General features: G+C 46.0%; 1 protein-coding gene across 4 annotated transcripts in view; it reads left to right on the forward strand.

Annotated features, from left to right (window-relative positions):
- The window catches only part of CPNE4 (copine 4), a 390,855-nt gene that overhangs the window by 342,228 nt on the left and 21,076 nt on the right, over window positions 1-27,551 (forward strand). For all 4 annotated transcript variants that reach the window (XM_072971211.1, XM_072971204.1, XM_006205278.4 and 1 more), the window contains 3 exons: window positions 13,607-13,705; window positions 18,668-18,754; window positions 20,032-20,091. In XM_072971211.1, coding sequence (XP_072827312.1) covers window positions 13,607-13,705; window positions 18,668-18,754; window positions 20,032-20,091 — 246 coding nt within the window. The remainder of the gene's footprint in view (window positions 1-13,606; window positions 13,706-18,667; window positions 18,755-20,031; window positions 20,092-27,551) is intronic.

The raw sequence follows: 27,551 nt of genomic DNA on the forward strand, positions 1-27,551 counted from the left end.
AAGCGAGCTAGATCCAGTTGAATACCTGAGGAAAGGGTCTTTAAGCTGACACCCTGAAATTTAAGCAGAGTTCTCTAGAAGAAAGTTGGAGAGAAAAAACATTCCAGGCAGAGGAAACAGTGTGCGCCAAGACCCTGGTAGAGAAAGGAATACGAGAAAGAAAGCCTGAGTGTGAGAGGGGACATGGAGGGGGTGGGGTGGGGGGACAGAACGAGGATTGAGACGTGGGCAAAGACCTTCGGGCATGATGAGGACTTTGTGTTTTAATTGAAGTATAGTCAGTTACAGTGTGTCAGTTACAATGTGTCAGTTTCTGGTGCACAGCATCATGTCTCAGTCATACACAGACATACGTGAGGAGGACTTTACTCTCCTTCATAGTTCTGGTGATTCTTGCTGTGTGTGGGTCGTATGCCCTCTGGTCACAGATGGGTCTGTGAAGGGTGTTCCTACTAGGGACCGTGCCCCTGATCTCACGCCTCCATTCTTGTGACGCTGCCGGGGTGTCCTTTCTCTTGAAGCCAGTTGGTTTCCCTGAAAGTTGTCTTCCTCTGCATCTTGCTCTGCGTGTCTCCATCCCGTCGGGCATGACCCACGTGTGCTGCGGGCTCTCAGACTTCGGTCTACACAGTACTTGCTGAGATTCCTTCTACCCTAAAGACTCATCACCTCCCATCGCTCCAGTTTGAGTGCATCCATCCTCCAAAATGCAGCTCCCCAATTCAGCCCCACTGCAGCTCCTCCCCTGGCTTTCCTCAGACTCCCGTCTGGGTCCGATGCCGTCCACTCTAACCCCACGCTGGAAGCCCCTCCAGCACGGCACTTGCTCAGAGTATACTGGTGTCTTTGGACTGATTTTCTCTGCTAGATTTGAACATTTTAAGGGAAAGGACTGTTTTCTTTTCATCTTCATACCTCCAGTGCCTTGCCATCAAAGACAACATTTATTGAATGAGTGAAGAAAAAAAACCTATTTCTCAAACTTCTTTTCACAAAATATTACTCTCATGACAAATTTTACCTGTATGCAAATACACACCCAAGTTCCTGGACCAAACAAGCTGGAAAGTACTGTGTATTATGCCCTAATCTGGAAAATTATTCACAAAGTACATTAGCAGGACCTGGACTGGGGAAAGGCAGAAGGAGTTTTGGGTGCAAGATTTAAGGAAGTACTTACTCCAGCTTCATGTAAGTGACAGTCGTGCACTTGTGGTGCCCTAAGAACAAGACTTCCTTAAATTTTGTGCCCTTGATGGTTATTTGTCCCACCCTAAAAATATGCCCTGAACATTGGCATTTCAAAGTCTGCAGTGGAGAAAACTGTTTAACTTCCATTATCTCAGAGTAACCCAAACTTATTTGAGGACTCAGCCCTTTTTAATTTTTTATTAAAATCTTATTATCCTCTCATAAAACTGGTGCTCTGTGAAATGAACTTTTAAAATGCTTTGCTACTCTATGGATTAATACATTTTGATTTCTGCTCTTCAAAATGATAACCCTGGTGTGGAGAATGGAATTTAGATGGAAACTTGGGTCAATTTATCAAAAACCACTGGAGATACATTGACTGTTGTGATAGCCAGAAAAAAAATCTAATTAGTTCCAACTACTTTTGCTGGCTTTTACAGTATTTACTGATGAGTCTGTTACTCAGAGGACTATTCCCATCCGTGAATGGATGGGTTTACACTTCCAGGTAGAAAAGTTCTGTGTTGTCTCCCCAGAGACAAATAAAGCTATTGGTCTGTCTGGTGATAGAAGTGGGATGAGATTAGCTTGGGTAATAACCCTGAGAAGATTGGTCGGTGGCCCTGCCTAACACTGTCAGAATCTCAGCTTTCTGCTTGTCCATCTTACAAATGTGTGTCTGACTCCATCCAGATGCAGAGAGTAAGACATCTTCCCGGATGAGTCACAGAACCAGGTCCTCCCATCTCTCAGGAGAGCATTCTACTTAGAGGTCTGTCTGTGCTAATTATCATTTAGAAGCGGAGAAATGAGTCTTCTTGGCAAGGCGAGTTCGCCAGCAGCAGTTTTAGGCTCACAACTTAGTACAGTCGTTGGGATTTCTTGTTTCATCCCAGAACTCCAGACTCTTTCCCTCACCCTCATTGACCAGAAGTGGATCAGGCTACATAGAAAGGTGGAGTGACAGAGGGACCCCCATCACAAGGAATGGAGTGATATTTCAAAAACAAACAAAAACAAAAAGAAGTAGTAGTATTGGATGACCCTCAGCTTGATTTCCAGGGCAGCTGGAGTCAGTCTACACAACAGTTCCTGGATGAGGACTCAGGCCCAGACCAGGGTCAGACGTGATGTCTGCCCACAAGAGGCACAAAGGAGAGGGTCCCTGAAGTCTGAGCACCCAGGGCCCCATTGTGCCCAGAGGATAAGCTAGATGCCCAGGCACCCAAAGAAACACTGTGAACACTGGTGTGGAGCAGGGGCCACTGAGTGCTGGTGATGGGGCAGGAGTGTCTTGGACAGTAGTTTGTCATCTGACTGGAATGCCTGAGTTTATTAGGGTTGTCCAGCTTAAACACTCAGAATTGGCTTAGACATGGCAGCAATGGAGCTATTCTCCTCCAAGGTTCTATTGTATAGCACAGGGAACTATATTCAATATCACGTAATGACCTATAATGAAAAAGACTATGTGTATGTATATGGATGACTGAAACTCTAAGCTGTACACCAGAATTGACACAACATCGAAAACTGACTATACTTCAATAAAAGAAGTAATATTAAAAAAAAACTTTTCCATAAGTCATTTTATGTGATTGGTGAGGAATGGCTCATTTCTCTATGTTCTTAGGATCTGTTTTGGTCCCTCGTTCTAAAACCTCCAAGTCTTGAACACCCAGGATGTTCCACAGACAGTAATTAAATGAGAGAAGCAAGTAAATGAGCTTATGTCAGAAACGCACAGCAATTGAGTTGCCTGGCTGTGCCAAGACTTCCTCCTGGCTGGCAGTGAGTCCTGCGTTGCCAGCTTGTGGTTTCCAGACTGATTAAGCCATACAAATGGATGCATCTGTTCTTTTCCGGTCTTGGAGCACGTTCCCCACCTCGGGGACCACGGGAGGTTGCCTCCAGGCATCATATGATAGCAATCAATAAACCAGCACAGCAGGGCTCATTTAGAAAGAGAGACGCAGGCATTTTTCTGGAAGAAACAATGATTACCTGTCATGGGTCCAGAGAACCACGGTTCTTATTAGAGATCAAGAGTGTGGGACTCCACATTTGATGTGGCCAAATACTAACCTGTCCCTTGACCCTCAGACCTGTCCCGCCCTATAAGTCCCACTCAGGTGAGTGGTGCCCTGAGTCACTCACACCAGGAGCTCGGGCTTATGTCAGGCTCTCCTTCTCCTTCCTCTCCCTCAACCCCAACATCTCCTTAGAGATTGAGGCCTTTGGCTGCCACTTCTTTAATACCTCTGTAATTTTCCCCATGTCATGGGTTTTCTTCTGGCCCTCGTTGGACTTCAGTTCCCACCCATTTTATTCATTCTTCACCTGGCAGCCTCCATGATCTCCCTACATCTGATTATGTCATTCCCTATTTAAAATAGTTTACGTGGAAGCAGCCCAAGTGTCCATTGACAGATGACTGGATAAAGAAGATGTGGTATATTTATACAATGTAATACTACTCAGCCATAAAAATACAAAAATGTCATTTGTAGCAACATGGATGGACTTGGAGATCATCATTCTAAGTCAGACAGAGAAAGACAAATACCATATGATATCACTTAAATGTGAGATCTAAAAAAAATGACACAAATGAACTTATTTATAAAACAGAGACAGACTTACAGATATGGAAAACAAACCCATGGTTACCAAAGGGGGAAGTGACCGGCAAGGGATAAATTGGGAGTTTGGGATTTGCAGATAGACAATACTATATATAAAACAGATAAACAACAGGGTCCTACTGTATAGCACAGGGAACTATATTTAATACCCTTGAAAAAGCCTGTAATGACAAAGAATATGAGAAGGAATATACTTATATGTATAAGTGAATCACTGTGCTGTACACCAGAAACTAACACAGCATTGTAAATCAACTATACTTCAATTTAAAAAAATTAGTAGTTTACATCTCTGACTTGCCTGTAGAAACTCAATCTGACTGAGGCGTTCTGTAGAACACTGAGATCTGATACATGCCGAGGTGGACTGACTTCATGGAAACAGTGAAATAGCTTCCTGTCTCATCTGTCATGTAATCAGTGCCCAGAAAGGTGCAGAAAACACAGCAGATAATTAATATTCATTCAATAATGAGTAAATAGACAATATGCTGTATGGGGAAGCTGGGCTCTCCCCCAGGAGGCCAAGGTTCCAACCCCAACTTTACCACTTTCTAGCCAAGTGACTTCAGGAAAGTTACCTCATGTCCCTGGGCTTCAGTTTCTTTCAAACTATTGTTATCAGCACCTGCCTAGTAGGTCTGTTGTGAGGCTTAAATGAGCTGTCCTTCCAGGACTTGGCCCCAGAGCGCCTGGCACACAGAAGTAGCTCAAACACGAGCTGTATGAAAAACAGATAAATTGACGGAACAGAAGATATGAGTCATGTCTGTTTTCACCGCCGATCTGTAAGCTTCTAGTAGTCGGAGACCGACTCAGTTGTCTTGCCCCTTTGTTGTTCGTTGTATGTGCTATACCTAGGTTCCTGGCATGTGGGAGGGAGTCAAGGAGGGTTTCATAATGAAGGAAAGAAAGCCATTGAATAGAAGAAATAAAACCCACAGTCACCTTCTCTGCCTCCTGTTTGTAAAGGATATCAGACTTTTCCAGAATAGGTCTCACAAAACATGCAGGGACAGAGATACAGAAAAGAGGCCGGGGGGCCAGAGAAAGAGAGACTCATCTCGTCTGAGCTCCTCAGGGATAGCAGTGCCAAATCACATGTAAGGAATGGTAAGAAAATGAGTGTTTGTGTGTATGTATGACTGAAGCATGATGCTGGACACCAGAAATGACACAACATTGCAAATGGACTATACTTCAATAAAAAGAATGCAAAAGAAACAGTGGCCCACTGCACTGTCTTGTACTGTTAAATATCTGCACTGAGCAGGGGTTGTACCCACATTTGCGATTCACCTGAGGAAGTTTCCCGAGCTCAGCCACTCATCAGTCCCCTGATCGCATGTCAGCTTCTCGGGTAGCTGTAACACCTGTCATTTGGAAGAAGAGCGGTACAGATCCAGCCGACACAGAGCAACTCTGGTCATGAAGATGGAGCACTTGCCCAAAGCTTGAGGCATCTGTCCCCATCAGAGCCGCCTCTCCACTCCGCCCCCACAACCGTGGGACTTTCAGTCTTCCTAAGGCAAGCCAGGTGTAACATTAAAAAGGTTTGGATGAGAGCATTTCGGAACCCCTGAGGCTTATCTGAACTAACCAAGCCTCCCAAAGCCAGACATTTCCATCAAAAGCTTCCAGGAGTGAAACACTTCACTGTGGAGTGTCCCTGGGTGAGGGTGCCGTCAGAAGAGGCGAGGTGTGTGAACTGGCCAGATAAAGCTCACATACATCGCCCTTCCTCCCAGGGAACTCTCAGTCCACTTCTCACGAGCACAATTTTTAGGATTTTGTTGGCCCGCTCAGGGCGGTACTTCACTGAATGATCATTCAGGAGCCAGGATGGCCCTTGAATGCTATTTTCTGTCTGTGGTCAGATTTCTTACTGAATTGAAGAGCACAGTGTGTAAGCCAGAAGATAATTTTAATTATTGCTGCCATAGTCACCAACCACGGACTTCAGGATTTTCTGTCCAGTGTTTCTCAGTGTTTCCAGAGACCACATGGTGACTTGCTTGCTTCCAAGTCATATTCTTGGGACCCTCCCTCAGAAAACTAAACCAGAATCTCTGCAGGTAAGGCCTGCCTGTGCCAAAGTCATAACCACCAAACAAGCAAATATGTATTTGATATTCTTTTCATAGATGTTTACAATTCCATGTAAACCACTACACCAATTTTGTGTTAAGGGTTGTCATTGAATTTTAACAAAAAAGAAGTCATTCCAAGTACTAAACTATGGATGAAATTCTCCCAAATTCCTAATCATAGATGTCCTGAAATATAATTGTACGTATATTACCCAAAACTCCTTAAAATGGTGGAACATGGCCTGATTGCCCAATAGCTGCAGTTGGAAGACTGGGCTAGACTAAGTGATGTGAGAAGACAGTTTGGTTCCCACGTTGCTGATTCTGTTAGCACTTAATTTTGATGGTCTCCATTTAAACTTCTACCTTTAAATGAGCCCAGCAGGACCCTGCCAGGATTAATCATTCTGGGCAATTTTCGAGTGCTTATTATCAAAGAGAACATTGAAAATGTATATAAGTATATTCTTCCCTGGGAGAGGTCAGACATCCATAAATTTGTTGGTTATTAAAAAAAAAGAAAAAAGAATAAAGGGGAAAAAAATCCTGCCATTGAGAAGGCTCCTGGCATGAGTACGTTATGAAGCATTGTGGTTTAATGAAAAGGGCCCTGGATGTGGAAAAGCAAAGCCAGGTTCACAGCCCATGTCAACTCTTGCTACCTCTGTGCTTGGGAATAAGCCACCTTCAGTTGCTTTATTGAAGTTTAGGATCATCATCTGTGAAAACGGACCCTCCATCTCATGATGCTCTTGTGAGAATCACCAGGAGAAAGTGAACCACTGACTTCTATTCATCCAGGGGGGTAGAAAGATACCTAACAAAGGAAAATAAAGGGAATAGTGTTCATCAGGCATTAAGTTAATTAAGAATTTTATTACTTTGATCATCTCAGACTTTGAAACAGAAAGTTGGAAAAGGAATAAAGATGCAATGCCATGTAACTAGGGAATTCTGGATGTGGACGGGATCCCGGAGAGAATTCCCCCTCCAGTTCTCATTCCCCAGACACCCATTTTGCAGTGAGGGAAGCTGAGGCACGGAGAACTGAGAAGCGTTCCTGAAGCCTCACAGTGCTGTCTGCAGAGCAGGGGCTAGAACTCGGGTCACCTGCTCCCAGGCCCTCCCCCTGTGTCTACAGTCACTAAATGTGGCAATGACCCCCTGTGTGCAAGTCTTTTCCTTTAGCTCAGTGGTAGAGTGTGTTCTTAGCATGCACGAGGTCCTGGGTTCAATCCCCAGCACCTCTGTTAAAGAATAAATAAATAAGCAAACCTAGTTACCTCCTCCCCTCACCAAAAAAAATTCTTTTTTAAATACTTAACATGAGATCCACCCTCTTGACAGGTTTTGCAGTGCACGACACCACGTCGTTAACTCGAGCACAGTGTTGCACACAGAGCTCTAGGATTTGCTTATCTTGTGTAACTAAAACCTTCTACCTGTTTCCCCCACCCTCAGCACTTGACAACCTCCACTGTATTCTCTGCCTCTATGACCTCTCAAAGTGGAATCAGGTGATAGTTGTCCTTCTGTGACTGGCTTATTTCAGTTACCATCGTGTCCATCCATATCACAAATGGCAAGATTTTCTTCCTTTTAAGGCTAAGTCATATTCTATTGTATGTCTACGCCACACTTTCTTTAGTCCTGCACTTGGACTGGTTTCATAGCTTGGCTATTGTGAGTCATGCTGCTGAAGTTAACATGGGAATAAGATACCTTCTCGAGATCCTGACTTCAGTTCTCTAGATAAATACCCAAAAATGAGATTGCTGGATCATATGGTCATTCTATCTTTAATTTTTTGAGGAACCACTGTACTGTTTTCCGTAACTGCTGCACTGTTCTACATATCCACCAACGGTGTACAGAGGCTCCAACTTCTCTGTATCTTTGCCAACAACTGTTAATCTTTTGTGTTTTTTTAACAGTGTCATTCTAACAGATAGGAGGTGATATCTCATTGTAGTTTTGATTTCCATTTCCTGATAACTAATGATATTGAGCATCTTTTCGTATACGCATCGGCCATTTGTATATCTTTTTTGTAGAAATGTCTGTTCAGGTCCTTTGACCCTTTTTCAATCAGGTTATTTGGGGGGGTATTGTTATGGAGTTTGTAGGGGTTCTTTACGTATTTTGGAAATTAATCCCTTGTCAGATATACAGTTTGCAAATATTTTCTCACATTCCATAGGATGCCTCTTCATTTTATGGATAGTTTCCTGTGCTGTGTGGGAGCTTTTATTATAGCTCCTGTAGGAGGTTGATGTAGTCCCACTTGACTATTTTTGCTTTTGTGGCTTGTGCTTTTGGTGTCACATCCAAGAACCATTGCCAAGACCAATGTCAAGAGTATTTCCCTTGTGCTTTCTTCTAGGAGTTTTACAGGTTCAGGTCATATGTTTAAATCTGATCCAGTTTGAGTGGATTTTTGTGTATGGCATATGGATCCAATTTCTTTTTCTTTTCTTTTCTTTTCTTTTTTTTTTTTTTTTTTGCATGTGGATATTCAGTTTTCCCAGCATCATTTTTTGGAGAGGCTTACCTTTTCCGCATTGTGTATTCTTGACACCCTTGTTAAAGATCAGTTAACCGCATATGCATCGCTATTTCGGGGCTGTCTATCCTGCTCCATTGGCCTATAGATCTGTCTCTAAGTGAGTACCATGATACATTTTGATCTGTCTTTTTGTGATTACTTTTGTAATACATTTTGAGATCAGGAGGTCTTTAGCTTTGTTCTCTTTCTCAAGACTGCTTTCATAATTCGACATTGACAAAAATTCAATCCCCTTTCATGATAAAAACGCTCAACGAACTAGGTAGAGAAGGGATGACCTCAACATAATAAAGACCATACATGACAAGCCCACAGCCAATATCTTAATGGTGAAAAATTTAAAGCTTTTTCTCTAAGAGTAGGAAGAAGACAAGAATGCCCACTCTCCTTGCTTCTTTTTAACACAGTACTGAAAGTCCTAGCCCGAGCAATTAGGCCAGAAAAAGAAATCCAAATAAGAAAGGAAGAAGTAAAATTATTTCTGTTTTGAGATTATATAATCCTATTTGTAGAAAAACTTATAGACTCCACAAAAAAAAAACTGTCAAACTAATAAATGAATTCAGTAAAGTTGCAGGATATAAGATTAACATGTAAAAGTCAGTTGTGTTTCTGCACTAATAATAATCCATCCAAAAAGGAAATTAAGAAAACAATCCCAAATGGATCAAGATGTGGTATGTGTTTGTATGTATATATATTAAAATATTATTCAGTTGTGAGAAAGGAGGACATCCTGACATTTGCTACAATATGGATGTGCCTTGAGGGCATTATGCTAGGTGAGATAAATCAGAAAGAGAATGAAAAATATGTGGAATCTTAAAAAGCCAAAATAGAAACAGTGAGTGGGATGGTGATTACCAGAGTTTGGGAAGGAGGAGGGGACTGGGGAGATGTTGGTTAAAATGTACAAACTTGCAGTGGAAGATGAGTATGTTCTGGAGATCTGATGCACAGCACTGTGATTATAGTCAACAGTATTGTATTATCTACTTCAAAGTTGGTAAGAGACTAGTCCTTAAATGCTGTCACCACAAAAGAGAAATGACGGTTCTGTGACCTGATGGAGGTGTTAGCTAAGGCTACTGTGGTAAGCATATTACAATATATAAATGTGTTAAGTCAGTACGTTGTACACCTTAAACTTACAAAATATTATATGTCAATTATATCTCAACAAAAAACGAGAAAAAATCACATTTATAGTAGCATTAAAAAGGATAAAAGATTTAGGAGTAAACTTATACAGAGATGAAAGACTGAGCACTGAAACCTACAAAGCACTGATGAAAGAAAGTAACAGAGACACACAGAGACGGAAAGACATCCCATTTTTATGGATTGGCAGACTTAATATTGTTAAAAATACCCAAGGGGAGGGTATAGCTCAAGTGGTAGAGCTCATGCTTAGCATGCACGAGGTCCTGGGTTCAATCCCCAGTGCCTCTTCCAAAAATAAATAAACCTTATTATCCCCCCCAAAAAATAAAAAAAATTGTGAAAATGAATATATGTATGTTAATGTATGACTGAAGCAGTGTGCTGTACACCAGAAATTGACACAACATTGTAAACTGACTAAATCTCAATTAAAAAAAAATCCATAGTACTCTAAAGATTTGGTGTGATCTCCATGAATATCCCAATGGCATTTTTTACAGAAATAGAAAAAAAATCCTAAATTCATGGATCCACAAAATCCTTACTTTAAGGTCAGCTGATTCTAAACTGATTAATCATGTCTATAAAATACTTTCATTGCAACAAAGAGATAAATGTTTGATTAAATACTTGGGAACATTAACCTACCAAGTTGACACATAAAACTGACCATCGCAAACAGGCGAGTGAGTGGTAAGTTGGGATAGCACCTGTCTTCTAATGGATTCAGTGCAAAAGTAAAGTAAAGGTAGGATGGAGTAGCCCGACCTCTCAGTACACACCTACCCACGCATTCCACAGATGGAGCTGAGGATGCTGGGGAAACCCTCATTCTGCTTCCTTTGCATCCTAATAGTGGGAACAGTGAGCAGCTCCTCTGTGTGCTTGGTGGGTTCCCTGAGCCCCAGAGGGCCCCGGTGGTTTATTAATCAAAGAACAGTGCTTCTTGCATAGAGCAGACTAAGGAGCCCTTGACTGTGAATTCCTGCTTCCCTTAAGAGGCAGCGTGGCACAGCGGAAAACTTAGCAACCATGGCACCAGACACCTGGATTCAAATCCATCTTTGTCATTGTCTAGATGTCTAGTGAAGTCACTTAACCTCTCTAAGACTGTGAGTCATATCTGTGAATGGCAGTTTCCTGTGAATGGTAAGGAGAATTTTGTCATTTCAGGGTTATTGTACGGGATTAAAGACAATAAACACAAATGACCTGGGCTCATAAAAGATGATTGGTTAGGACAAGCTATGAAGTGTAACTTCTTTTACTTCAAAGATCACCTCTGGTTAGCTGTGTGGTCTTGGGAAACTTACTTCACCTCTCTGTGCCTCAGTTTCCTCGTGTAAAATGAGCCAGATAAATTATTCTGGGGATTAAGTGAGTGTGTTTGTGTGTATAAAGTACTCAGGACAATGTCTGGTACATAGTAAGCCCTGTGTAGGTTGTAATTATTATAATTTGCACTGTTTTGTGGTGGTGATGAAATTAAGTAGGCAGGAAACCTGGGTTTTAGTCGCAGCCCTGCCCTGGGTGAACTCACAGAAGCCATGTCACTTCTCTTCCATCAATTTCCTTCTCCGTAAAATGAGGGAGTTGACAAGGCCATCTGTCGAGCTTGGACATATTAAGAGTATATACCCAAACTCCACTATGAGCTGTACCAGCTTCCCAGCTTGTAGATGGTTCCCAAGCTGCCACTCTCCCTCATCTGTCAAGGCTTCCTGTCTAATTTGCACTGAGAACTCTGCCTCTGCCTTGGTGCTTCTGCAGGGCAATTGATCTGTTTACTTTTCACCATGATGTGTTCCTCTGTCAGCTTCATCAGAGCAGACAGAAGCCAGCTTCATGGCAGGGCGAGTGGGGAAGACAGTGTTTTTATTTGTCTACCTCATTGTCTTCCTTCCTTTGGGATCCCTCCTGAGAAAGATCAGAACAGAATTCTGCAACTCTATTATGACAAATGCCACCGATTGGAGAGGTGAAGCCCCATGTAAGCAGCGGTGCCCACCCTGGGAGGCCATGCTGGAGTCTGAGTCCTCCTCCAGCCAGGGGAGGGTCTGTCCCAGGGACAGCAGACGTCCTGGGTGTGATAGTGGCAGGAGGAAGGAGGGCAGTAACCAACTAAAGCATGACAGGAAATCTGAGAAGTGATAGGTGGTTTTCTTACACATATGTGACAAACTAAAAGACCCCAAACAGTCCCTTTTGCTTTTTCTATATTCTGCTGCACGTGTGGAGGAGAAAGAGTTAAAAAGAAATACAGTGAAACACAAAAGTGTGTTCGAAAGGCTGCTTCCACGTCTTTTCTTTTGCTGGTTTCTGCCCCTTTGCCTTCTTTTTTGCTCTCTCCAAGGTAGAATAATGAGTGAGTATCAGAGAGTCAGACTCAGGTGTCCCAAGGCGGTGATCGCTGTTGGACACAGTGCTAAGCCTGGAAGACAGGAATGTGCCTCCTCCTCCTTCTGTGTCCAGGCCGGGCAAGCTTTCGTTTCTGGCTCCGGGGAATGACTGTGACAGTCAGGGTCAGTGTGGAGGGGCCGGCACATAGAGTGAAAAACTCTGGGTATGGGAACATGCAGATCAGCCGGCTGGTGCTCACCTGTGATATTCACTAGCACATACTGAACGATGTTTCCACCCAGATAAGTGTTGATATGGTTCACTGTGACAGAAAATAAAGGAGAAGGATCAGCTTGGGGTGGGGGGATTAGGTTTTGTTTTGGACACACTTCATTTGAGGTCTGCGCAGCATCCTACAGAATCAGAAAAAAGATTTACAAGCAGGCTTTGCAGGCAGGACTGGCTAGTGGGGTCTCCATCCCGAGGAAGAACCAAGCTGCCCCTTAAGCCCTCAAATTCCAGAGACAGCCTCCGAGTAAAAGTCCCCTTTGCTGCCTCCATCTTATCTGAGATCTGGGGCTTCCTGGCTGCAAATCCCTCTTAAGGTATAGCAGTGAGCGGCGAGGGTATAGCTCAGTGGTAGAGCATGTACTTAGCATGCACGAGGTCCTGGGTTCAATCCTCAGTACCTCCATTAAATCAATAAACAAGTTTAATTACCTACCTCTCCCCCAAAAGAAAAGCTTTAAAAAAGAATTTAAGATTCAATTTTATTTTTAAAAAAATCAAAGATGTAGAAGTGAGGTCTGAAGTGTTGAGACCCCGTTCCAAACTCTACCCTAGAAAAAACTGGGGACTCCCTCTTCATCTAAGGGCGTGTGACCAAGGGTGGCTGCTGATTTAAACCGTGTCGCTGTGCCAAGTGCTACTATTCGAGCCCGGAAGTTAGCTGTAGTGCTGTTAGACGGAACCCTCTCACTGGACGCGAATGGTTGCATCTTAGGTGTGATGGATGCCTGCTTTTCACCCAAGTGACTCGCCTGTCTCCGTTTTTTGCCCTTTTCTCATATGCGTATGGCGAAAGATCTCACTTTTTTTGCCCTCTTACTCATTCTTGTTAGCATCACTTTGGGAAAAAAAAAAAGAAACAGAAAATGTGATTCACATGATCAGATCACTGAAAGTAAGCGGCCACCGTGGAAGCTACAGGCAGGCACCCTGGCCCCCGGTCCCAGCTGTGAACCACAGGGGCTCTCTGCTCCGGGGAAAGAATGCTGGAACCGAAGTCAGGACACCTGTGTTCAAATCCCAGAGTTTTCATTCTCACGATGGTCCCTTTATCTCTTTTGGTCTCACTGGCCTTACTGGGAAAACGGGCAAAGTATTAGTCACTGCCGCATCCCAGGGCTGCTTGGAGATCCTGGCAGAGAGGCTGAGTACAGCCAGCCAGAACCAGCGATGCACTGCTTCCCACGAGCCACAACCCTGGACTGCTGGGCTTCGGTCTGAACCCAGCATCTTTCATCAGCGCTGCCTCGGGAAGTTCACATTGCCTTGGCTGTGGTGCATTCTTCATTATATAAAAAAGTACTTCTGTTCTCTTGCAGTGCATTGTGTGGGACTGGGACTCCAACGGCAAACATGACTTCATCGGAGAGTTCACCTCCACATTCAAGGAGATGAGGGGAGCGATGGAGGGGAAGCAGGTGCGTGGAGGACCACCCGGGCATCCCCCAGACATGCTGCCAGGAGGCATCCTGGGCATGGGGTGCAGCTAGAGGGGAGGCACTGGCTCGTGATGAAATGTGGGAAGAGGGGGCCTGGTGGGACTGGCATGCCCCGATCCTAGTGCGAGCCCCACCCCCAGCGCCCGGTGTGACCTTGGACAAGACACTGCCCCGGCATGGAGCAGTCTCTCCATTGGCTAAATGGAGAGGCCACATGAGAGTACTTCTAATTTCCTTCAGCTGTGTGGCCTTGGACAAGTGACAACCTCTCTGTGCTAACTGTAGCTGCCTCGTGGAATTCTGGGACAAGTCACTGCAGCCATCCACAATGTGCACCCAGCAGGGCGCCCAGCGCAGAGCGAGCATTCCCAAACACCTGCTGGTACTGTTGCCCTAGTAGTAACAGTCTCTCAGGCTCCACATTTCCACGAGCTGGTGATGTTAATTTGACACAGTTAGTGCTGGGGACAAGTGATTCGGGTCCTCTAAATTTTCATTTTGGGCACCAAGATTTCATCAAGTTCCATGATTTCGCTCTTTAATGCTCTTGTTACCAAGACATAGACCCAAACACGACCACATACCACAGGGGCAGTAGGGATGTCACCACATCACCCCAGCACCTGCACCTCCTCCGTGCCTCTTTCACGTACATACACATGTAGTTTGGTACATATGTTAGTCAGTTGTGGTTGTCTGGACCCTAACTGTGCACCATCTGCTCTTACCTGTTCAGGGCTCACCTGCCCACCTTCAGCTCCAGACCCTGAACCTCTTTGCCCGAGGGCTCTCTCTGGCTGCTGGAGCCTGCCCTGCCCTGCCCTGCCCATGCCCGCAGCAGGCTGGACGTGTGCAGGGAGATGTAGCCCATCTCAGGGAGCAGCCCTCAGAATAACTAACGGGAGTTGGGATAGAAGTACCCCAGCTGTCTTCCCCTCCAGGTAGCAGAACTCTGAGGGGTGTTCTGTGCAGTTTCTCAGACTTGCCCAGCGGGGATCAGCCCGCAGGGGTACCTGACCTGATGGTGCCCCCACCTTGGGTTGCCTCCCTGTCTCAGTGCCTCACTTCTTGATTGTCACCTCCTGGTGTTCCCTTCCCTCCCGGATGAATTGCTTGCACTTAAATCTTTAACTTCAGGAAGAATTCAAACCAAGATGCCCACCATTCTTACCCTGGGGACCACTGTCCCTGGGGAGCAGAAGGGAGTGACAGCAGAGAAAGACCTTTTCCCTTAGAGATCGGACACTGGGTCTGGCCTGCTCAGAAGTGCTTCTTAGAGAAGGTGTCCCAACTCATCTTTCAAGCCTTTCCTCTCAGATGTAAGTCCAGATACAACCAGACTGGCTGTAAATAAACTAACATTCTTTACAATTAGAAGCTTAATCTGAATCAGACCATTTGTTGAATCCTTCCCATTGGCCTGAAAACTCAAGGACAGCTTTCTGCACAGCTCCCACAGAGCCTGCTGTGGACGCTCTGTGATACACCTAGCATCGCGAGGGAGTGCCACACGCACAGAGACCTCCACCCACGAGCAGGCATGCAGGGCGTCAGGGTGACAACTAAAGCCAACACTAAACTGCAAATAAAGTCACTCCCCAAATAACCAGGAATACAGGCAGAGAAGTTGTTGCTTCGTGGAAAACATGGGACCAGGCTCTCTTGAGCTTATAAATCAATGACGGTTATCAATGCCACCCACTAGGGCTCTAAAGAGTTTGCTTTGATCACCTCTACAAATAGAAACAGTCAAATCACATGTGAATAGATCCTCAATATGGCTAATTATCGAGGAAATGCTAATCAAAACTACAATGAGGTATCACCTCACATCGGTCAGGATGGCCATCATTAAAAAGTCCACAAACAATAAATTCTGGAGAGGCTGTGGAGAAAAGGGAACCCTCCTATGCTGCTGGTGAGAATGTAGTTTGGTGCAGATGTTATGGAAAACAGTATGGAGATTCCTCAAAAAACTAAAAATAGACTTACTGAATGATCCAGCAATCCCACTCCTGGGCATATATCCAGAGGGAACTCTAATTCAAAAAGACACCTGAACCTCAATGTTCATAGCAGCACTATTTACAATAGCCAAGACATGGAAACAACCTAAATGTCCATCAACAGATGATTGGATAAAGAAGTTGTGGTCGATTTATACAATGGAATATTAGCCATAAAAAAGAATGAAATAATGACATTTGCAGCAACATGAATGGACTTAGAGATTATCACACTAAGTGAAGTCAGTCAGACAGAAAAAGACAAATACCATATGATATCACTTATATCTAGAATCTTGAAAAATGACACAAATGGACTTATTTACACAATAGAAACAGACTCACAGATATAGAAAACAAGCATGGTTACCAAAGGGGCAAGGAGGGGAGGTATAAATTGGGAGTTCAGGATTTGCAGATATACACTATTATATATAAAATAGATAAACAACAAGGTCCTACTGTATAGCACAGGGAACTATATTCAATACCTTGTAGTAACATATAATAAAAAACATTATGAAAAACAATATTGTATATATGTACAACTGAATCACTGTGCTGCACACCAGAAACTAACACAGCATTGTAAACCAACTATACACCAATCAATCAATGAAAAGAAATAGCCAAATCAATAAACATGAGAAGCACTTTGTCTTTAGAATGCTAGGAAGAGATTAAAAGTGAAATTATAGCATACATCACAACAAAACAACACCGAAGTCTGATGCTTTCAGACAAACAGAAATGAGTCTTTAAGTCCCATGGAGGAAATGAATCACATGCTACTGTGCTTTTCAGTATCACTGAGATTCCAGAAAGCTTTTAGTGCAACCACTCAGTCCCTATTTTGGCACATCTGCACTGTGGGAACTGTTCTAGGATCCGTTGATCCTACTGATGTTTACTGAGGAGCCCGTCCTAAGTGTCAGGCTCTAGATGTGACACGACTGTGCATCAGAGTAAAACATAAGTATGAATCAAGTAAACAAAAGATCAAAATTCAAAATGCCATTACACCTTGGGACAAATGCTATAAAAACCTCATCCAATTTTGTTATAAAGTTGTGATGTAGAAGAGATATCCTGAAAAGGTGACATTTAAGTTGAGGGCTGTTAAAGATGGAAAAAAGCCTCCGTGTAACAAGCAAGGGAAAAGCATTTCAGGCAGAGGGAACAGCATTGCAAAATGCTGAGCCAGGAAAGAACCTCTTGTGGTTGAGGATCTGGAAGGAATCAGTGTATCTAGAGCAGAGAGGGCAAGGGCACTGGGCATGAGATGTCGAAGACAGAGGCCGAGGCCAGGAGGACAGATTCTCAGAGCTCAGAGAAAGGAGTTCGGATTTTCTTATACGTGTATTGAAAGTGCACGAGAGCTGTGCTCTCCAATATAGTAGCCGCCAGCTCCATGCACCTTTTAAATTTTTAATTTTAATAAGTTGAAGTTAAATTAAGTTAAAATTTCAGTTCCGCAGTCACACACGCACACACATCAGGGACATCGTGGCTGGTGGCTTCCACGCCGGTTGGTGCAGATACAGAATCTCCCCATCACTGCAGAAAGTTCCATGGGACAGTGCTGCCAAGGGGTCTAGGCTGGAGAATGACATGGAGGTTTTCATTGTTTTAGAGATGACCCTGGCTACGGGGTCAATAATCAGTTGTCGTCACGAGAGACTGATGCAGGCTGTCAGGAGGTGAGACAAGTGGTTGGCATCCGGGCTGAGTTCACCCGGGAAAGCAGCTCTCTGCTCCCCTGGGACCCTCCGAACTCACTGGGGCGTCTGTGCCTCAGCGGCTGGGACGGCTGGGACAGTCCTCCACAGGCTCTTTCTTCTCCAGGAGAGCAGCCAAAGCCTCTTTACACGGTGCTGGAAACTTCCCAGCAGCCCAAGGAGGGCAGGCCCCAACGTACAGGCACTTCTCAAGTCTCTGCTTGTATCACTGGGCTGATGTCCTGTCGGTCAAAACAACTCACCTGACCAAGCTCCCCGTCAATGGGAGAGGGACCCACACAGATGCAGGACGCTGGGAGGGGTGGGTCATTGAGGCCCGTGTTGTATGAGCCACTCACATCTGCCTCGGAGACGGCTTCATTTCCAGACACTTCTAATTGTCAGGGAATGAAATTTGTCTGCCGGTGAGAACCCCAGGACCAGCTCCCCTAGGATGGTGGGCAGGAGGGTTCAGTGACCCTTGATGCTTGACTTTGTCAGCGGTCATTTGCAGTTGGCTTTGTCCTGTGGAGACTAGAGGTTGGAGGGTTGGGATCTGTTCCCCTAGGGGACCCTTATAGCCCCTATCTGCCTCCTCAGTCCCTGCACCTTCTGCAGTTCTGAGTCTGTTTGCAGATCCGTTGTGACAACTATCAGTCCATTCGAATGTTCAGTTTTCTGCGAAGTTCTGTGCTAACCCATCGTTACCCCACCAACTTCCTGTAGCCAGTATTCAACGGTCCTCAGTTTTCCTCCCTCCTAAGTCAGTTCCCAGGCACTGAGGCTCAGATTTGGGTTCCTTAGCAGTGTGTCTCCAGAGAACTTCCCTCTGCGGCTTGATTTGGCCCTGTCAGCAGTAAGCATTTATAAGTGTCAGGTGCCATTCTGAACATCTGACATGGATTCACCATTCAGTCCTCACGGTACTCCTATGAGATAGCCCCATTTTACAGGTAACATGCTTAAAGCATAGAGAAAGCACGTAATTTGCCAAAGGTCACGCTGCCGGAGAGTAGGGGCTTGGAGTCACCCCCGGCAGGGGATGTCAGAGCCTCTTCCCCACCACCCTCCTCACTGCCCTTCCAGGTGCGAGGGCTCCAAGTTCAAGAGCCTCCGTCAGCCCTCAGGTTGCTCGGCAGCAGTGCCCAGGGGCCCCCTCACAAGTGACTCCAGTCTCTCTGGGGCAGACAGTCATGCTGTACCCTTTCCTGTTGCAGGTGCAGTGGGAGTGCATCAACCCCAAGTACAAAGCCAAGAAGAAGAACTATAAGAACTCGGGGATCGTGATTTTGAATCAATGCAAGGTACCTGCATAGCCCCTGTCTTCCAGGAGGGCGGAGCCAGGGCCGTCCGGGAGGAAGATTTCGGGCTGTGTGGACAGAAGGAGAGAGTGTCAAGGAGACGGGTTTTTTTTTAAATAAAAATCAGAAAGCCAGGGGAGAAGGCCCTTGTTTAAGATGTAGAAGTGAGGGGGGAGGATATAGCTCAGGGGTAGAGCGCATGCTTAGCATGCACAAGGTCCTAGGTTCAATCCCCAGTCCCTCATTTAAAAAAAAAAAGTACAAATAAATTAATAAATAACCTAATTACCTGCTCCTCAAAATAAAGTATAAAAAAACATAAAACAGCTCTCATCACTGAATGCTAGGTGCACAGCTGGGACTCAATAAATCCTTGTGGAGCAAGTGAGTAGGTGAATGTCACCAAGAATCAAGCAGCAGAACCATCAAGAAGCAGAGTAAGACTACACATCAGTCAGGCACATGAGAACTCAGATGCTGGTGGCTGGGCAGAAACAGGCTGCACTGGCTTCCAGCCTGGAGGTCAGAAGGATGGACTCTGCAGTCTAGATGGCCATCATTTGAGTCCCACCTCCACCATCAGTGTCCTTATCTATAATATGGGCACAGTGAGAATGATAGTATCTCCTTCATAAGCTTGTCCTAAGAACTGAGTGAACTAATGGGTGTTAAGTGCCTGGCATACAGTCAGTGCTCAGTAAATGTCCATCACTGCTGTTCATGGCATACAGTCAGTGCTCAGTAATTGTCCATCACTACTGTCCATGGCAAACTGTCAGCGCTCAATAAATGTCCATCACTGCTGTCCGAGGCATGGGAGGAATCTCAGTAACTGGCAGCGGGCAGTGAAGGCCTTATCAGGTCACAGTCATTTGAAGCTGCCAGTCTAGATCCCTGTGGTGTTAAGAATATTCCCAGAACTGGGACGAGGACACGGGGAGCAAGGCTGGAGCCAAGTGCAAAACTTGACTCGTGGTAAACCAGAGGTGACCCTTGAAAATATGGTGTCAGCCTCCCCCAGAAGCAGAGGCTCATTAGAATTGTGCATAAACCCAGAGAGGAGGGGAGCAGGGGCTGGTAGTGGCAGCTTTCCCGGCCACCTGCTGTCAGCCCTGCTTTCTCTCTCTCCTTTAGTGCAACAAAATCAGCGGACCCGTCTCTCTTCCACAGCTCTTCTCCGCTCCTTCTCCTAGACTAGCCTCCTCTCCCCAAAGCTGAGGCCCCTGATGGATGCGGATACAGTCCTACTGTCACTAAAACAGCCCCTCTCTCTCCTGCAGATCCACAAGATGCACTCCTTCTTGGATTACATCATGGGGGGCTGCCAGATCCAGTTTACAGTAAGTTGTTTCCATGTCTGTTCTGGCTTGGGGGTCAAGGCTGGGGCAGGAGGAGACCAGAGTCTATGAAGAGTCTTGCTGCTGACAGATCGACCAGTCACACGTTTTGAGAATGAGGTCATGTTTCTGTCTTCCCCAGTGAGTGTGGCTTTCAGTGTCACATCAGGAAGTTCACGCCACTCAACTGCAGGTGATTTGAGGACCATCCTAACGCTTCCCATTCTTTCAGTAACCGTAGGAGGCTGAGGCCATGGGCAGGTGGCCAGGTCCCATCCCCTGGTGAGCAGGCCGGGCAGCAGGTGACCCGTGCTAGTAGGTCCCACTGCACCACTGCAGGTGTCTTGGTTGTGTCCCTGTGGCTGGAACACAAGCATCATACCATGCCCAGTGGTCAATGCCAGGAGTCAGCCATCCAGGTGGTTTGTCAGGCAGTGGGAAGGTGACTTCCAACAAATGGAGAACCAAGCCCTCAAGGTTGAGGAACAGACTGAGTGTCTGGACTCAGTGGGTGGATTCAGGATCATCTCCGACATGGAATCTGTGAACCCATGGGATTTACACACCCCTCATGCGTATTTGGGGGGGGGGGCTGGGTCTTTCTAAAGGGCCTGTGTGGCCAGTGCTGTGAGTCCATCTGCCCTGGAGCCCCTTGCTTTTCAGTGGCTTCCTGTTCACAGTCCTCCCGCGTTTGGGCAGGTGGGACCTCCAGAAAGAGAACACGCAGATGGCGAGGGAGAGGTCTGCGAAGCCTGCGGGAAAGCAACACAGGTGTAAACAAGAGGGGAATCGAGTTCGCGTGCTCTTGTTCCTCACGTTACAGACGTGTATTCGGGAAACTCAGCCCTGTTTGGCTCCCTAGACCAGCTCAGTCATGTGAGGAAGGCAAGGAAGATGGGCTCAACTTTTTTAGGTTTGAGCCCAAGAGCGTAGACAAAACCCATGTGTTACTGGAACTCAGGATGGTGGTACCCAGAGGACTGGAAGGGGGTTCCCGAGGGGATGAGATAAGGGGTCTCCCTAGACAGAGGCTTGCCCCCCACTTTAATCTTCAAGGGGTCTGCCCACGTCCTGCCTAAACTCAGAGCTTTGTTGATTTGCCCCTGAAGACTGATAGGAGTTAATTCTAAGTTTGGTTCATTTCTTTAAAGTCTGTTTCTCCACTTGTGCTGGATGCCTTGCACTTGTTTCCCCAGACCCTCTCCGCTGTCCACCCTGCTCTCAGTGGAGGCTGGTCTGTGTGAACTATTTCAGTGGGCTTCTGTGGCCTGAGGGTTGGGGAGATCCAGCAGGAGTGCAACGTGGGGAAGAGAGTGAGGAGTTTGGGGATGCTCACCAAGTACACACACCACAAGTGTATGTCTGTGCAAGTGACATAAAGCAGGATCCAAAGGGACCTGGGCTCGCGGGAGGGTATAGCTCAGGGTAGAGTGCGTGCTTGGCATGCATGAGATCCTGGATTCAATCCCCCAGTCCCGCCATTAAATAAATCAATAAATAAACCTAATTACCTCCTCCCCTCAAAAAAAAAACCCAAAAAAACCCAACAACAAAGGGACCTGGGGCTGAGAACAGTGAAATGATTCTAACAAGATGATGTTTAATGTAAAGTCCAGGTGAAGATGTGATTACTGCCACAAAATGAGAAGTTGTAATTGTTGTCAACTCACTGTGAATCAATTTGACGTAATGCCACCCCTCTGTAATAAAATTCCAGCTTCATAATGCCTCAAAAAATTGAAGTGATTGAGTCTGAGGGTCTCTGAAGACACACCCACCCAGCCCTGCCACGTGTGCACTGGCAGGTACAGAAGGTAGCAGACATCTTTGCTGTGGGCACACCCCTAAGGCTGGCTTCCCTGTGGATGTCACAGAGGAGAGCTCCTGGAAACCCTGTCCCCAGATCTTAAGCAACCCAGCAATTTCAGGAAACTATAGATTTTCACAGGAAAGCGCTATTGATCTGGGTCTGTTTTAGTGTCTATAGATCCTATGCTTTTGAACAACTCTTTATTTGACCTTTGGGGGCCTGCTTTGCCCTTGGAGTTGTGCTGCAAAGAATCAGCCCCAGTGAAAAGTGGACATTTGACCCCACCAGGCTCCCAGCTCTTACCCCTGACTCGTGGGGGGGAGAGGAGGCCTGTGGCCTCTTGGCTTTGCTCGCCGCTCCTCTCTCACTTCTGCCAACCTTCCCCGACTGGGAGGTGCCCCCTTGGTGGTTCTCAGCCCTTCCGTGTCCACGGATGGACCAGTGGGGGGTCCAGCATGGGAAGAGGGAGCACACACAGACAAACTCAGAGGCAAGGGGACAGACCATCCACAGTGCCTGCAACTCCCTCCTGCAGGGCCTCAGGCTGGGGACTCGGGAGGTTGCTAGGTGTTCTGTTTTGAGCTTTCTGTGAAAAAAAAAAAAAAAAACCCTGCAATGTCGCTTTCCTCTTAAATTAAGTCAGCTGTCTCATTATTAATTTCTTATAACTCAGGCTGTGCCATCTCCTGTAAATTATAAGCTGTGATGCAAACAATTAATAACAATCAGCCGGTCTTATTTAATTTGGTCTATATGTATTTATTATCTGCCGGATCATTTTGTTGAAGCCATCTGGCCCAATGAAGGGAAAGTGGCAGAGGGGCGACGAATGAGGAGAGGGCCTCCTGGCATAGAGACAGGCAGAGGGGGGAAGGAAATGACATTCTGTGCAGTCACCCCCTCCCCCCGAGCCCTCCAGAGTCAAAGGCTCTCCTGGGTACAGAGGATGACCTGGGGTTCCAGGAGCTTCAGCCAGGATAAGCTGTGTCTCCCTGGAGACCGATGTTCAGGAGACCGCAAGGGAGTCAAGTCCTGCATGTTTCCTCCCCTCCTTCCCCTCCCCTGTGCCCAAGAGACCTGCCTCTTGGATGCACCAGCCAGGCTCTCCTGCACGTGGATTTGGTTGGATTTGCCCAACAGTGGCTGGCGGCCAGAAGTCAAAGGATAGGAGGAGGAGGAAGTTGGGGTGCTGCCTCCCCAGCTCCCTGCCTGCCAGCCTGCTGTTGGGCAGTGACCACATCCCTCGACAGAAGGACACAGTCCCTGCCAGGTGTCCCATCCTGCAGACATGACTCTCACTAAGTCCCTATTGAGTGAACCATGTTTCCTGTCGAGACTCTGGCCAGTATGCACCACAAACAGGGCAAGGAGAAGGCACTTGCATGGTCCAGTGATGCCCAGGCTTCTGGTCCAACCTCAAGAATATCAAGAGGGCAACCTCTTTCCCTCCAGGCACCAGGTGGATGTATAGAAAGGGCCCTGAATACTTCGGTTGAATTATGAGGATCAAAGCCCAGGTCTTCAAGAAGAGACAGACTTGGGGAAAAGAAGACACTGGGTGAATAAGTGCAAAACGAGTTCCCCTCTGAGCATGAACGTTTATGCATCCACGTAGTCTCATGATGAGTGCCGAGACCTGACTGGGGTTATGTGAACATACGGGATGCATTTAGGGGATTGTTGGGGAAATGGCTTGGATTCAGAACCTGAGAGGCTTTGAATGTTGTGGTAATTGGGTGAATAAAGGACTGTGGGGAAGGATCTTGAGCAGAACATGGGCCATCAGGGCCACGCTGTAGGGAAGTAGGTCTGGCAGGGTTTGGTGACAGGCACTGATGTGGTGACAGGTGAAGCAGCCGTCCCGGCGACGGGGCAGAAGAGGTGGCTGGAAGGGTAGCAGTGGAGAGGGCCGTGTGGAAGGAAAGGCCACTTGCCTTGACTTAGGATCCAGTGAGGTGACAGAAAGCAAGAGGTTGAAGGGTGAGTCTGGGCTGACTCAAACTTTTGGGGCCTGAAGACAGAAACCTGGAAGCCAGCAGGAGCTGCCCGACAGCAGGGTGAATTTGCCCGGGGACGTACGCTCAGTATCCCAGGGGAGACGACCCTTATAAGTCCAGACCTTGGTTTCAGGAGAGAGGTGGGTCTGGATGAGATGGCCAAAGAGAAGAAAGGGGGCCCAGAGACAGAAAATAGTAGAAGACCTCCGTCTGGCAGCTGGGGAAAGGGGCACACCAGGCGAGGAGAGATGCCAGGGGACAAGGTCCCGGGGGAAGAAGTAACTCAGGGGAGTGGAGGGGAGGTTACAAGGCCAAGGGAAGTAATCCCAGGTGCCAGAGGGGAGTCTAAAGGTGAAAGATGGAAAACAGGGATGGGTTGTGTCATGTGTAGGCACAAATCACTTTCAAAGGAGCAACCCCAGCAGAATGAGACGGGAGACCCAGGAGTCAGGGCGACAGTGGAAGGTGGGCAGTGAACACAGCGGGTACCACTGCTCACACAAGAAGGGTGACCGTGAGGGAAGTGGGAGGCAGGAGGCGGGAAGGCGGACGGCCACCTGCGGATGAAAGGAGGAAGGTTTCAGCTCTAAAGTAAGAAGAGGAGACCCAGTGGCAGGAAGAGATTAAGGATGCTAAAAAGACCCCCAGTCAAGGATTCTGCTTCTTGTTTGGTCACATGGACCCCATGAGAATCTGATCCAAGGTCTAGATCCTCTCACTGGGAAGTGCTCACACCAGTACTGCACACAGTTTCAGGAGGCCAGGGGCGCCCTTGGGGACCGTCTTTGTTCCTCGTGTGACTCCTTGTGTTGTCAGAACTCCGGAGTGACTGTCACATTGCAGCCTTGGAGTAGCTGGGCGGAGGTACAGTGGGGACTCCAGGGACAGAGGCAGAGCTCAGGATGTTTGGCACGTGGTACAGCAGCTGAAAATAAACCCAGATACTGGAAGTTCACATACGAAATACAGTTATAGGCAGCATAGACGAGACAGACAGCATAAGGTATTTGGAAGGAAAATGGGAAGAAAAAGTAAAGGTTTCTTTTGACAATGATTGCCTTTCCACATGCAAAAAAAAAAAAAAATGTTCACCATAAAATGGGTTTCCACAGAGAGAAGTTGTAAGCTATGTAAATGTCCAACAGTAAAATAGTGGCTGTGTCATGGCAGTGCCTCCTTTAAGTGGACTGTGAGAAAGCCATTTGGAATGATCATTATAATGATAAATAATATATGCTATATATACAGACAATAACTAAACAAGAAAAGGCAAAGAAAATAGGACTTATTCAGCTAGTAGAATCCTGAGTGGTCATTTTTTTTCTTATTATTTTCGGATGGCCCTTTTTATCCTTTGTAATTTTTTTAAAAAATTAAAGATGATACTGCTTTCTTTTATCTCTGATTTTATAGTCTACATTTTAATAACAGAATATGATATAATGTAGTAAGCGGAATGTGGCTTCTCCCAGATTAACCTTCAAGCCTAAAAATAGATCACCTAGTAAAGGCTCTCTCGCATAATCTTTTCTGACCCTAACCCATTTGGGACATCCTGTGTCCATGCCTTGCCTCAGTTTGTCTTAAATCTAGACCCTGGTATAGGTCTCACAGAAATAAGGGCGGGTCCTGGGTTGAAGAGGAGAATGCTTTGCACTTCCCAGGAAATGGACCAGGCAACCTCCGGGGTCTTTCTCCTCTGCCCACGTTCCTCTTTCTTTGCCTGTATGGAATTCTGAGAAAATAGAATAGCGCAAGAATTAAACCTATTATTTAAGAAATGGTCCAGACTAATCAGTATCTCCACCTACAAGGCTCGTTGTGTAGATCCAAATTGTATACAAATCTAAAAAACAAAAACAAAAAAGCTGCCCTAAAGCAGGTGATGTCGCAAAGGTTGGTGGCAGGGAGGCTAGGGAACTAAACAGAGAAGGTTCACAGGAGCTTTCCCCAGAAAACATCCAGAAGGTTCTCAAATGGCTCGCTTGTCCCAGGCAGGGAGAGGATCTGAGAAATGCGCTCGTTTCAGGTGAGCAGCTCAAAACATCCAAAGAAGGAGACTGATCGTTGGCGTCCAGCCTTTTCCGGGAAGCAGCGCCCCGCTCGGGGACCCGGGTCAGGAGGGAGCAGCGTTTGCACCCTCACTTTACAAGGTTCTGCACAACTGCCCGGTGGCCCTGCTCAATGAAGAGGGGCCTCCAGGGCTGAAGGGGAGGCTGCCCCGGGCACACCCCAGAACCATGGGTTTTCCTAATTAGGGCTTCGTAGCAGAACATGAAAACGGCTCTCGGCTCTGCATCCACTGGCATCCAGGGAGCTGGGAGCCACCTCCACACACAGGCATTTTTCAGTCACTTTCTTGCTTTTATTCCTCAACTTAACCCCATCTTTCACGGCCTCCCTGTTGCTTTTAAAATAAACCTAGCCTTTCACTCTGTTCTCTTTGCACTCACTGCTGACTTAAAGAGCACAGAGGATTTTGGTAGAAGGCCATCTCCTGAAGAGAGATTTTTATCTCCAGCTTCTTCAGGGAGACTTTAGAAACCATCACTTGCCAGGAAAAAAAAAATCTTTTACCTCTTATATACTTGAGACTGTCCCTTTGCTGTCTCATCAGACAATTCAGTATTTTTCTGAGCAATGGGAACCACAGAAAGCAGTGGGCGGTATGGATCATTACTGCTTGTCTGTTGCTCTTTCTCTCCTGGTTACTTTGACTGGACCTTCCCTGCAGGTCCTTCCACTGTAACCCCTCTGTCCCCACTCTCTGCTCCCAAGCTTAAGCATTTCTTTGGAGAGGTGTTTGCCGGGGTAACTTTCTTTTTTTTAATTGGAGTATAGTTGATTTACAACGTGTTAGTTTCTGGTGTACGGCAAAGTGATTCAGTTATACTCATATATATAAATCTGTTCTTTTTCAGATTTTTTTTCATTATAGATAATTACAAGATATTGAATATAGTTCCCTGTGCTATACAGTAGGATCTTGTTGTCTATCTGTTTTATATATAGTAGTGTGTATCTGTTAATCCCAAGCTCCTAATTTATAGCTCCCACTCCCTTTCCCCCCTAGTAACCATAAGTTTGTTTTCTATGTCGATGAGTCCTTTTCTGTTTTGTAAATCAGTTGTATCCTTTTTATGTCCTTTTTTTTAGATTCTACATGCAAGTGACATCATATGTTTGTCTTTCTCTGTCTGGCTCATTTCACTAAGTATAATGATCTCCAGGTCCATCCATGTTGTAGTAAATGGCATTATTTCACTTTTTTATGGCTGGGTAGTATTCTTTTGTGTGTGTGTGTGTGTGTGTGTGTGTGTGTGTGTGTGTGTGTGTACATATACACCACATGTTCTTTATCTAGTCATCTGTTGATGGACATTTAAGTTGGTTCCACGTCTTGGCCATTGTATATAGTGCTGCTGTGAATATTAGGGTGCGTGTGTCATTTCAAATTGGAGTTTTCTCCGGATATATGCCCAGGAGTGGGATTGCTGGAACATAGGGTAACTCTATTCTTAGTTTTTTAAGGAATCTCCGTACTGTTCCCCATAGTGGTTGCATCAGTTATATTCGCTGGGTTAACTTGCGTCTAAATGGTGACGACGTTAGAAATTAGAAATCAGAAGAAACGTGCCTTCCCGTGTTAGCACTTC

This window comes from Vicugna pacos, chromosome 1 (assembly GCF_048564905.1).
Source record: "Vicugna pacos chromosome 1, VicPac4, whole genome shotgun sequence".
NCBI classification, from domain to species: Eukaryota; Metazoa; Chordata; class Mammalia; order Artiodactyla; family Camelidae; genus Vicugna; species Vicugna pacos.